Source organism: Megalopta genalis, chromosome 13 (assembly GCF_051020955.1).
Source record: "Megalopta genalis isolate 19385.01 chromosome 13, iyMegGena1_principal, whole genome shotgun sequence".
Classification (NCBI taxonomy): domain Eukaryota; kingdom Metazoa; phylum Arthropoda; class Insecta; order Hymenoptera; family Halictidae; genus Megalopta; species Megalopta genalis.
Genome location: NC_135025.1, coordinates 9287939 through 9301343, shown reverse-complemented (window position 1 = coordinate 9301343; position 13405 = coordinate 9287939). Strand labels below are relative to the sequence as shown.

The 13405-nt window shown below is 41.9% G+C and overlaps 1 protein-coding gene across 4 annotated transcripts in view; it reads right to left on the bottom strand.

Moving 5' to 3' along the window:
• The window catches only part of LOC117224946 (protein RUFY3), a 57935-nt gene that overhangs the window by 43234 nt on the left and 1296 nt on the right, over positions 1 to 13405 (bottom strand). The window contains exons 1-10 of one of the 4 annotated variants that reach the window (XR_013034724.1): positions 12257 to 13286; positions 10516 to 10694; positions 10331 to 10440; positions 6204 to 6411; positions 5938 to 6101; positions 5674 to 5836; positions 5478 to 5594; positions 4724 to 4864; positions 1594 to 4322; positions 9 to 1097 (exon numbers count right to left, since the gene is read on the bottom strand). Coding sequence is in view for 3 of the 4 variants with exons in the window: in XM_033478181.2 (XP_033334072.1) it covers positions 1594 to 1691; positions 4724 to 4864; positions 5478 to 5594; positions 5674 to 5836; positions 5938 to 6101; positions 6204 to 6411; positions 10331 to 10440; positions 10516 to 10694; positions 12257 to 12608 (1532 nt within the window). In the remaining variant the exon portion in view is untranslated. Of the gene's footprint in view, positions 1 to 8; positions 1098 to 1593; positions 4323 to 4723; positions 4865 to 5477; positions 5595 to 5673; positions 5837 to 5937; positions 6102 to 6203; positions 6412 to 10330; positions 10441 to 10515; positions 10695 to 12256; positions 13290 to 13405 lie in introns of those variants that run through there. The other 3 variants (XM_033478181.2, XM_076526116.1, XM_033478183.2) reach the window with 3 other exon arrangements.

Genomic DNA, 13405 nt, shown 5'->3' with positions numbered 1-13405 from the left:
GCAACTGGTTTCTGTCATAAATTTATTTCCGCTGCATTGGTACAAGCACACGTAGTGTATCGGTGGATTATAACGACCATTTCGCCGATTTCTTATACATAATTATATTTATAAAGAGAGAATATAAATTATATACTCGTATAATGGCACTGTAAGTCTCTTTGATGAACGTGAAACGACGGTGCCGTTCGAAGAGAGAGAGAGAAAAAAAGAAAACGCACGGCCAGTCGAACACAACGACCAGGAGCAAGATAAAGACCGTGAATTCAAAGAAAAAAGAAAAAGAAGAACGTGAATTAAAAAGCAACCAGACGGGGCGGGGGTCTTGTCGATGATATATATTGTGTGGTGGCGAACATGATCGCAAGTCAGTTCCTTAAATACAACAACCGAATCGTTTAATTTCCGTGGCGATCGAATGAAACGCGCCGTCAGGCGTAATTGACGTACAATCGACGCGAATGATCGCGCATCACGCGTTCACGAGCAAAAAGGGAAAATAAATTGAAATCGATATATTCTGCGCTTTTCGGGTTTCGACGGTGGTGTCGATGCCACGCGTTATCCGGGCCGAGTGTGAGAATCTACGAATTATTGCGGGAAACACGGAGAGACAACTCTATAACATTAATATTCATAATGCGAGACGTAATTGCGGGGTAGCCGTCGAGTGAAGGTTTGCCAACATCTCCGTTTTACAGACGAAAGTCGTTCTGTGTCTAATTTGCGTGAACTCCGCTATATGTAAACTATGTATACGCTAAAGATCCGATCGCGGTCGCGATCGCGCGACGCGATGCCTAAGTAAGTAAAAAATAAATCACCTCTAGCTAAGAACCGTCGGGCATACGTCGTTAAATTATCTCCGAGCCCGACGTACGACGCGCGGCAAATTCGTATCGGGCGATACACGGGCTAATAGAAAATCTGTATCCTTATCACAACGACTATACTTTGTACGTGGATGCTAAACGTAACAACGCGAACGGTTCCTAGTATCTTTTTCTTTCTAACGTTTTCTTTCGTATCTTTTTTTTCGTTTTTTTTTTTTTATTTTTGTTTTGTTTTAGTTGGTTTCTGTTTGCCCGGCTATATTCCTTGGAGCAGAAACAAAGAAATTAAAAGATTTTTATATTTCTCGATCAACAGCTTCGATGGGATGAGTTATCTTGCGGGGGGGCCTCGTTGCGCCGAACGCTCGACGCTTGGGCGCAACTCGACCGATTTGTGCAACGACACGCGACAATTCGAATTTCCGTTCGCCGTTGCTGGATCTCGATTAGAATGACGAGAAATTGGAAAAGAAATTCGTGGCCGAGCGAACGCGTTCGGCGTACCGAAGCTCCCCCTTTCGATCTTTGCGTGGGTGATGATTCTGAAACGATGAACGAACGTGTGTGACTACAAACAAACAATGAGATCGTTACAATTATGAAATCAAGCGAGAGAAACTGTACAGAAATTGTCGAGATGCAATTGCCCCGGACTCGGGGTTGATGCGACAATCGCTTTCGACTACGACCTAAGACCGATAATGAGTCAGTCGTGCTTATGAGATAGAAACTAAGACTAATGAAAGACAAATAAACATACTTTTCATCCATTTTTTGGATGCTCTCAGTCATCGATAGCGTCTTAGCCTCCAATTTAGTGATCAGTTCTGTCTTATGCTTAAGCGAGCCTTCGCACTCCTGAAATAAATTCTGTTTCAGTGAAAAGCGAAATGAAATCGATTTCGTTTCTCGATCAGGTGTTGTGTATCACCCCTGAAATCGTACAATGCGTAGAAACATCATATACATATACATAGAATTTGCGGCTGTACGTCAGCCGGTGACGGTTAGTTTGTTTGGTGTTCTGTGTAAAAGTGGCCCTCGGAGAGGAATTGCGAGCGACGTAAGAAACTGCGCTATATATGTATATAGGTAAAATTAGTCGAAAAGCATGCAAAGTGAATCCATTCGATCGAACACTAGAAAAGGATATCGATCGCCTGCCAACAAGCGTCATTCTGTCTTGCATTTCGCCGTGGCCAGACCGCAGATTCTATTGCGATTATGGTACGTCGATTCGTTCTACTGGATACAGCAGCGGCCGTGTTTCAAGTCGATTAATATTAATTCCGATTACACCCTTATTGCGTAACTGGCGTTCGTTTATAAAGCGCGGACCTCGCGCGACGCATTCATTAAATCCTTTCGGAGTTCAAAAATTACAACTCCTCATTCTCGTCGTAAGTACATAAAGTTCGCATTCTACACTTGGTTTGTTGCGTTTCGAGATGCGCAGATGCACGTTTGACATTCTGAATCTCGAATTAAGCGCTGCTGGTTTTCTCCGAGTTTTACGAACGTTAATTTACGACGATCTGTCTGGGAAACAAATTAAGACTATGAGAACAAAAGAAGATAGTTCCACAGTACTTGTGAAACAAACTTTCGAAGACTAGGTCGAATCGAAAAAGCGGTGAGCCACGAAAAACAGTCGGGAAAAAGGATCGTTTTTACGAAAAGGATTGCTTTCGTTTCGCAACTGATATTACTATTGAAATAAAGTTAAGAAACGTTGTGCAAATCAGCGCTAGGGCAGTTAGAAGACCGGTTGAAACACTGTCGATCAAATCAATTTGTCGACACTGGCGAAAACCAAAGAATGAGACTTGCATTTGGCAAGAATCAAACGTTGGTCAAATAAGAACCGGCGAAAACTATCAAAATTGAAAACGAATGCAATTTCTTTCTTCCTTTTCCTCGTAAGCTTCCATCCGCCACTCTGTAACGTCACGGAAATGGAAATTTAGCAAAGTCTGTATGAAACGGCAAAAATCAACTTCCCGTATCTAAAAAGAATTCGCATTAAATATCCGCAGTCTGGCCACGAAGCGCATCCTGAACAATACCAGTTGTGCCAACTGGACGTACACGTTTATCATCGTAAAATTGTGCTATTCAACAATGAACCATGCAGTAAAGAATGATCGTTGCTGGAATGACACGATAATTAATAGTCCCGTATAAACGGGACGAATTGCTCAAGCCTATGGTGACAATGAACGTAATCAAAAACCGAATGAAGGGCGGCATACATATCAATCGAACTTCATAAAGAAGCGTAATACAGTTAAAACCTCTATTGACGTTATTGTCTTCGATAGTTCGATATTTGAATAGCAATTTCATCAACAGCGCAATTATGCGGTAACAGAGCACAGCTAATTTGATATTATATAGAGTGTCGCAATCGAAACACACCTTGATAGAGACTTCATTAGAAAGCGTACCGATGCGTGAATCGTTCATATAATTCACCGTCATATATATTACTCTTCGATTGATATTCCGTCAATCTTCTACGCGTTTATCGGTTATAGGAAGTTCCGTATGAGAGTTCTAGTTTTTATAATTTGATAATAGTCGTATCGTATCGTGTCGTGTCGTGTGCACGATGCTTCTGAAAGGTCCAACGACGCTTCGCTCGACCGTGAATCGCGATCATTAGGCTCCGTGATTCCGCAGGAACGTTTTAGAGAGCGCGGCATAGAGAGACAGCTTGCTAATTGTTCCGATGCAACTGAACGTAGCAGAAGATTACTCGATCGTTCCGGAAGATAATTGAAAAATATGAAATGATACTTTGCGACACGGTGTACATATTACACATAGGTGTGGATCGTCCAGTGCCTGCCGGATGGGCGTTGGACATTCCAGAAGCACGTCAGGCGTATAAAAAAACAGTTGCTTCTCGGTACAGCCTCGAGAAGTGTGTCAATGGTGTACAGTATAAAAACCATTCTCGAAAGGCAAAAGACCGTTTTATACATTCGACGGTTCCTGAGCCGGCTCCGCGGCCGCAGGGACCTCGCCGTTGCACGAACTTCGTTCCGGGCTCTTATCGGGCTTGGACGATGCACCGTCATCGTTACCGCCGTCTCTGTCAGCCTTCTGGGATTCGCTATTATTGCGGGGATCTTGCCGATTGTTAGAGGGTTGCTGAACATTATTGGATGATTGGTGATTGTTAGTGGGTTGACCGGCGGGCTTCTGCTGGCTACTAATTAGCTGTTGCTGATTGTTAGGAGGCGATTGCTGATCGGCTCCGGGTACATTGCCTGACGACGGGCAGCCGCGCGGCGACGTAGGACTGGTTTTGTTAAGAATCGATTTAGAGACACTACTTGGCGTGGTCGGGCTACGAATACTGTCCCCGTCCATCATCAGGTGATTGTACTTCTCGAGGTTATGCAGGATCTTGCCGATCTGATTGGTCTTCGCGTGCAGCCGGCTCACCATTTCACCTTTCTGCGTTAATTCGTGCTCACACTCCTATAACGGAAACACGTCCAGAAACAAGGAATTCGATAGGCTACCGAGAGACCCCCTTTAGTGCCACGGAAGACCACTAAGGAGTTACACAATGATAAAGGAGGATCGCTAGAACATCTGTAAAGCTGGTCATGTTAGGGCTGCGGGGACACGTGTCGCCGAAGCGTTTTCCTTCGAGGTGCAATGATGGGGATCGTTTTATGAGTCATGCAATGAAGAGATTGGTAATCGCAACGAGGGTTACAGCTTCTTCCGTTCGCTGTTCCGAATTGTGTTCCACATTACATCGAGAGACATTCGCAACGGTTTCCACGTGACAAGGAATTTGTTCTTTTTTTGGCTTTCTAGAACCGAGCACACCACGTTACGATTAACGCACAAAAAGGAGTATGAGACATCACCTGCAGCTTTTTATACATCTCCAAGTTAATCAGTTTGATCTCGTCGAGCTGACGCCGCAACGATATGATCGTGTCTTGTTTCCCGTGAATGTCTTTCTCCAGCAATTTCATAGCCACCTCCATTTCCGATTTCATACTGATCTGTTCCAGAGAAAATTCGTTCGTCAGAGGTCGCGCGTTAACATCGTCCTGATTCGGGAGGCATGGTCGATATTCATTTTCATCGGGAAAGTTTTACGGGATCTTCGGCGACGTTTGGAAGTTGCGTGCCGGAAGATTCTGTTGTGCGATTTTTCGAAAAATGACACTAATTCGAGGAAGTCGTTTAGATCTTGAGACTCGTCCTTCGTTCAGCTTTACGTTCGGTCTAGCGAAACATTCGTTTAAATAGTTCGATCAATCGAATTGCTGAACCAAATAGTATCTCGAAAAGAATGAAAGATTTTGCTGCGGAAGTTAATCATTCCAGGCGCAACATCCAAACATCTGCACGAATGTGCAACTATTAACGACACGCGTTGACAACGGCATGCTTTTTCAAAAGTTTATCGATAAGCTTGTCGGGATATCCAATACTGACATTAAGGCAATTGGAATTAAAAGCTGATTCGTTCGATAAAGAATCGTGCGTAGAACCAGCACCGTTCATGCAACATTTCGAACGCATAATTCGTTTAACAATGCCGATTTGGAGTCGCGAATTGCAGGAATATATTGCAAGAATAATACACGCTGTGTTAGAACGATTCTGAACCTGTAACTCTAATTCTTTCTCCGCATCCTGTCGCATTTTCTTTTCGGCCTCCACCCTACTCCTCAGTTCCTCGATTTCCGCGGTTGTTTCAGTGATCTTAATAGGCGGTTTTCCGTTCTGGAACGAAAAAGAAACACGTGTGCATACGCTTGATCGTCCGACGCAACGCGAGAGACCCTGAAACGAAATGCCGTACCTCGTTCGTGTCTTTCACCTCGATTCCCAGATCTTTCTTTAATTGCCTGTTCTCTTCGTGGAGCGAGAGTATATTATTCTTGGCAATCGACAGATCTTCCTTCATTAGAGCGTTCGTGGTCGTCAACGATTCCACTTTGGCTTGAAGATTCGTCACGGTCGCGCTGAAATCGACGGAAAATACAATATCGCTGCGAACGCGGAGAGGAAGGGGGGATTTGTTCGGGCTCGAAAACGAGTCCCGAATCGAAAGAAAATTCGTTACTTCAGATGACGATTCAGCTCCTCGATATAATTCTTCTGGTCGAGAACGGTGGTCATGTTGTCGTTCTCGACCTCGTCGTCCGGAGACTCGCCGGGTATGTGATTGCTGTTGCGCAGATACAGCGAGAAGTCGATTACACCTTGCTGGCAATCGAGATCTTCTTCCTGTCGCAACAGAGTCGCAAAACAGTTCTCACGGAGACACCACGCGCACATCCCCTACGGCGACCGACAATCACCCGCGGAAACGAATACAATCGGACTAACCTTCACGCAAAAGTTGCAGTCGATCACGTTCAGGCCCACCAACAAACCCATTATCACGATCGCCTCCTCGCTCATCATCAAAGCGTCCGGCTCGAAGTACTCGGACAATATGTCGTCTTTGTGATCGATCAGTACTTTCAAATAATCGGCTAGCTTTTTTTGCATCAACGCCATACGCAACCAAGCTCGCGCCCTACCCATTGCGGTCCTGAAAATACCAACGCAATCACACCTGTATATATATGCAGCTTATAGCTGCTAAAAAGGAAGTCTGATCAGTGGAAAAAGGTGTGTCCAAAAACAGATCGCACTCGCGTTTTTCTAGGAATAAGCTCTTTCCAGCTGTATTATCTACGAGCATATCGTTCACAGTAATTTCTGTCTAATTCGTGCTAAAATTGCGGACAAAAATGGACAATTTGGGTAGAGGGGATGCGATTATTCGTACCTTTCGGCTCGTTTTTATAGTTACCGATTAGTGAACAACTATAAGAACGAGCCGCAAGGCTGGAATAATCGTACCTTCTCTTCCCAAATTATCCACTTTTGCTTACAAGCTGAGCGTCAATTAGGAAGAATTTACTGTTTTATCTTATAACGTATATTTAGAATTACATATAATTGAAATACAGTAAATTCTCCCTAATTGACGCTTAACTTGTACACAAAAATGGACAATTTGGGAAGAAGAAATACGATTATTCGAGCCTTGCGCCTCGTTTTTATAGTTACCGATTGTCAATAACTGTAAAAACGAGCCGCAAGGCTGGAATAATCTTACCTCCTCTTTCCAAATTATCCGTTTTTGCTTACAAGCTGAGCGTCAATTAGGGAGAATTTACTGTATTAACTTATTACGTATATTTAGGATTAGATATAATTGAAATACAGTAAATTCTCCCTAGTTGACGCTTAACTTGTACACAAAAATGGGGAATTTGGGAAGAGGAGATATGATTATTCGAGCCTTGCGCCTCGTTTTTATAATTACCGATTGTCAATAACTGTAAAAACGAGCCGCAAGGCTGGAATAATCTTACCTCCTCTTTCCAAATTATCCATTTTTGCTTACAAGCTGAGCGACAAATTAGGGAGAATTTACTGTATTAACTTATAACGTATATTTATATATTATATAGAATTACATATAATTGAAATACAGTAAATTCTCCCTAATTGAGACGCTTAACTTGTACACAAAAATTTGGGAAGAAGAGATTCAATTATTCGAGCCCTGCCTCTCGTTTTTATAGTTACCGATTGTCAATAACTGTAAAAACGAGCCGCAAAGCTCGAATAATCGCTCCTCCTCTTCCTAAATTGTCCATTTTTGTGCGCAATCTGGGCGCGAATTAGGAAGAAATTATTGTATTTTCGAATGTCTGACAAGGATCTCGATCGATCAACTTCGCCTTTAGCTGTCGTACGTTTCTCAGAAGATCCTGGAATAGTTTCGTTCATTTTTACGTGACACTTTTGAACGAAAATTTGTGGTTCGTTCACAACTATACGATTTAGAGAAATTTATTTTAACACTAAAACTACCAAGCAGTAATACTAACTGGCATGTACTGCTTCACAAAAGTGAGAAGACCGAATTTATTTGGAATTTGTAAAATTTTTATTATAAAACTTGCTCCAATAATATAACTTATTCAAGCGTTTTCCACCGAAGAGTCTCGAAACTTTGCAGAATTGCAAAATAAGAAAGCGGTCACTTTGACCGCGGTAGGTTTAGTGTTAAAATGCAATCGAATTTAATCAAACGTTTCACACTATCTGGGAACAGAGAATCGAGGAACTTTCATCCTGAGGAACGTATGAAGGTTAACAAGCTTTTATATATATGTAATGACAGTAGACAGATTCTTAACGATTAGCTCCGTTTAGATTAGATATTTATGTAGTGTATAAATATTAATAAAATATAACATTTAAGAAATCCCGCATCTTGCAACAAAATGAATATTGTTACCTTTTTTCCATCACTAGACTGCGAATTTTATGCGTTAAATTGTAGAGACTTTAGAAGAATTGAAGGACATTGTTATACTCTGCTGAACCGATTCAGAATATTAAAAGAACGAGTACATAAATATCAGCGGTCTAGTTATCGCAAAGAATTTCCCAACAAACAAAAGAAATTTGTCTTTTATTCTGACATGTGCAACAGAATTTATTAGAATGAGAAATTAGTTATGCACCGACGAAATGTAGCGTCAATGTAAATTGAATTTCATTGATTTCCAATATAACCGATTTAAGTACGTTTTATGCAGCACCTTGTAAACGCATCACTTCGTTGTTATATCATTAAAATTAGTAAACAATCATACTTAGTATTTTACATAAAGAACTCGGTAGAACTTGTATACTATCAAAACGTATATATATATATATATATATATATATATATATAACAAGTCAATAAAATCGTAGTCAGACATTCGAAGTTTTTCCCAGCTTAGTTAGATATTTTGTTTTTGCAGGCAACAAGTTCGAGAATGCGTGGCATAGAAACCAGTGATTAAACCTTTCTCTGTATTTAATTACTCTATTTAACAGTTTTGATCATTCGATAAAATGAAACTAGAACATTCGAAACGGTCAAAAACATTAAAAGATTTAATGTTTCATAAAACTCGAGAACGATAGAAAGTATTTGTATATTGGTACGACATATTTTAGCGTCATATCTTATAGAGGATAACATTTATTCTAACTTTTTAAAATGTTTCTTCACTTTCCCGATAAATCAATAAGCACTGTTTTTCTCGTATCGATGCTCCGTGACGCAAATGACGTCAAGACGAATTCGACAACATATTAAACAGAACGCTTGAATAATCTGAAGCGTAAAAATATTTCTTCCAATATCTTTATAAATAGATTCCTATACTTTTCTCCAGAATTTCTTCCAACGTCAACATTTAACCACTTGCCCTGTAATATCGAGTCAGACTTGCGATAAAAATGTCGAATAGAATTTATTAAATGCTTGTATGAGTATAGCCATGCAATAGACAGACGTTTCCTTAATTTCGGAGTAATTATCAGCATCGAAAATGTTTAAATCGTCGTAAGAAATTGTGAAAAAATCGTGTTACAATAGTATATATTATAATATACATTATAATAGTAATAATAGTAATATTATAATATATAATACATATTATCATAATATATAACTATTATAATATATATTATTATAATATATAACTATTATATTATTACTATTATCACTATTATAATATATATTAATAGTATATTATAAAAATATAATAAATCGTATGCCAAAGGATCAACATTAGAAAAATCCAATAAAAGTTCAAAATTCGATGTACCAATATACAGTAACCACCATCGAATAGATCATCAAATATTGTAAACCCGAAAACGTTGTGAAATTGTATCACGTTTTCAATTCTCTGTCACTATCAATCATGACACAATATTTCAAACACACAACTTCAATGAAAAGTACATTTTATGTACATCATGAAATTTAATGTAAACATGTTTAAACACGTTTCGTGGGACACCGTATAAATTTGTCTTATTCACGACACAAGGTATTATACATAGATTGTTCAAAATTGTGTGATTAGACTGCAGAAGTTTATGCAAACGCAGATTTTTATAAGAATAAATTAGTTTATCGAAATTTCGACAGACAGAAATATGTTCTATTTTTCTTACATTATATAAAATGTATTATATTTTTGAACATGTATCGTTAATTTTACATATTTCAAGCGTTGCACGTGTTCCCTGCGTGTTTCGTAAATTTTTGCGTGCACAGAATTTGTTTACAAACAAGTACGATCGATTACCGATTACACCCTGATATCGTAATTGTTCAGAAGAACGAATTATGCAATTATTTTACAATTTCATGATACAAAATTTATACATAAATAAATGAAGCACGATCGTGCGACTTTATCTTTCTGGCTAAAAAAATACTTTTTTTCATACACATTCTTCAGAAACAACGCACAGATCTCGCGCATATATTACACGATCGCTGTTTAGCATAAGCTTCCGCGGTCCAGTGGCAACGTCCGGAGAGTGCGGCGTTGAACAATTTCTAAATTGTAAGGTCAAGAGTAAAATCATGGTTATACCTAACAGTAGGTAGATCACGAATACTGGACGTAATGTCCTGCGCTTCTGGACAATATTTCTCAACAAGCTGAAGTATGTCCCAGAGCTCCTTCTTGGGTCCGAGGAGACCCTGAAATCGAAGGCGGGTTAATGCCATTTTCCACGGCCGAGATCGTCGTCCGGATAGTTTCAAGGTGTGATTTACCTTCTTTGGTCGCAAACCGTGTCTGAGCACGTGCTCGAGAACGATGAAGAAGTGCTGCAACGGCATGTGATCGGAATCGAGCATTCGACTGTATTTCAACGAGGTTTCGATCAGCTCCTTCACGATCAGCTTCGAAATATTAACGAGATTACTCCTCTCGATGATGACTGGGTCCCGTGCTGCAAAAACAATAGGTTCTTGTTTCCAGTTTGAAGGCCATGCAATAAAACGTCTCTCTACGTGTTCAACCGTTACTGGCGTCAATTACGATCGTTATTAATGCTCCTGCAATGCTCTTCTTCTGCGACGCTCTCACGGAGCAAATCCGCCAGTTAGGTACACATTATGAGGATGATGAATGCGAATATCGAACGAAGCAGAACGCAAAATCATCGAAACGAAAAAGACCGTGCTAACGAAAGGCGAACACAGTTTCACGAGCGAGCCTGGAGGACAGATTCGACCGCGGCCAGTTTAGCAGAGAAAGAAGTTTAAAGAGAGAAGCATCGATCCGCGAGGTCGCTTCGAAAAGAAAAAGAAAAACAGAATGGTACCGGAGGTCAAGGAGGAAAGAAAGTGTTAAACGAAACCCGGATTGCAAGCGTCGAACAATTCAATTAGGCTTTTACGAATTGTCCTACAATTCAGCGACAGTTAAACAATATATCGACAAGACTACGAAACAGAGCATAAACGAGAATACTGATGCGGAACTCTCTTTTGTCTACCAACATCCATTCACGAGCTACTGCGGTTTACAATTTACATGATTCGTTCTAAGCAAAATTTCGTCGTTTTAACCTTTCAGGTACGGCTGAAGTCTGCGCGAGGCTGTTTCTGATATGAGGCAGAGTCTGATATGTACTGTACAGAGTGTCTGTATATTCTGTCTGTATATTGTTAAGATACAGTTATATTGTTAAGATAAGTCTGTATATTGTAAGTCAAAACACAAAAGAAGTGTGAAACAACGCATATGAAGACGATTATTCGATTCAAACGATGACCGAGTGAGATACTAGAGTAAGCCACTATAGTGGCGCGTCGTGCCTAAAAGGTTAAGGGCACTTTCGTTCAACAAACCGGGGAACATCTCGGCTACCACGAGAAACAGCTTTCTATCGGTCGCTCTCGGGACAAGAAGTTCCAAAGCAGCGTTTCCAAACGAGAAAAGCAACGAGTTTAAGACGAGGTTCCCCAAATTCGGGGATCGTAACGAGGATAAACCGATCAACAACGAGCAAGCGATAAACTTATTAGAGCTTATTAGAGCTTATTAGAACTTATTAGAGCCGTCTTGTATCGCGTTGATCGACGCAAGAGTTTTCGACAGACAAGATTTCTTCGATCCTAAACGTCTCGTTTCGAATCGAATTTGCCCGCGATCGAATCGCAACGAATGTGCGCGGGGTTCTCGAAATCTTCCGATCGAAAACGTTGCGTCCGGCGGCAAGACGGTTGAGACAAGCAGCAGTTCGAGAAGATCGGCCTGTACAGAGCAGGATCGTATGAAATCATTGCCGACTATCGACGACGAAGCAAAAGAAGAAATCTGGCGACATCCAGTCGGACCAGTTCCTCGATCTCCAGAAGCAACGTTAAGCCGATCGAACCGCGAAGAAGTTGCCGCGACACGCGTCGCGTCGAGAGAGGAAGAGGAAAAGATTCGTGAAGAAAATTAAAGAGCCAAAGAGAGGTAGTAAAGAGTGAAGCGAACGGTGCAAGAACATCGAGTACAGACACAAGCTGGAGACGTGCTGCAATGGTGGCGGACTTGGCGGCATTATATCGCGAAGCTCTCGCTGATCGGGAAGCTGTTGCTGGTGGCGGTGATGATGATGGTGATGATTTATACCACTGAGAGCGAGCGGGGGCGACGGCGACCGCTGCAACGAGTCCTGCAACGAGAACTCGACGTCCTGGAGCTCTTTCAGGCACAGCCACTCGCCGTCCACGGACACCCGGAAGTTGCACAGGTATATGGTATCCTGTGCGCCAGCCATATCCTCTTCGAGCATGACCCCGCCGTGATGCACACCACCGTGGTCGCCCGGTGGCCTGATCTTCAGACCGTTTTGGGAATCTTGCCGCATAGAAGACGTAGGATGCGATCACTATCCCTTCGGATACGCACGGAGCTCTCCTTGTTCCGAGCTGACTTGAGACTGTTCTCTCGCTAACGATCGCTCCGTAGAGCTAATTGCTGTCGGTCGAGTCACGGGGAAAATACCGGATCTCTTCGACGCGTCCGCCCTTCGAAGAGAGAGCTTGATATATCCCTTAGAGCGGAGATCCTTTCTGCCCTTCTTCGACGTCCGATCGCAATTAACTCTTCCGTTCGTGGTTATTTTTAACGAGGTCAATCAGCTGACGGTGCCGAGATCGCGTCAATAACTCTCGGCGGTTCTCGTTGTAATTCTGCTGGTTCCTTTTATTTTGGTTCCGAGCCGTGGGTCCGGTCCGTTTAGAGCACTTTTCCAAGATTCGTTCTCGGCGCGATCGGCGTCGTTCCGTATTTATCGGACGACGTTGGCGGATCGCAGAGGTGTGCGTTACACCGTGCGCGTTCGTTGCAATTGAAGTTATAGACACTGCGGTAGAAGCGACGAAAAGAAAGATTTGCTTAAGCGAGAAAAAAACGATCCGCTGATTCCACTGATGCTACATCGTAGCCGGGTGTCGCGCGGCGGGCCGGTTATATTATGGCGGAGACATCGAGAGAGATCGATGCACACAGCCGGATGAAACTCGCGTGGTTCCGTTCGTCGTTCGTCCACGAAAAATATCACGTCGAAAATGGCGAGCTCGCCGGCGAAAAGTAATATTGATTCTCCCGCCGACCTTACCTCCACCTACGATAATCAATATTCCCGCTCTAGGCGGTGACTGG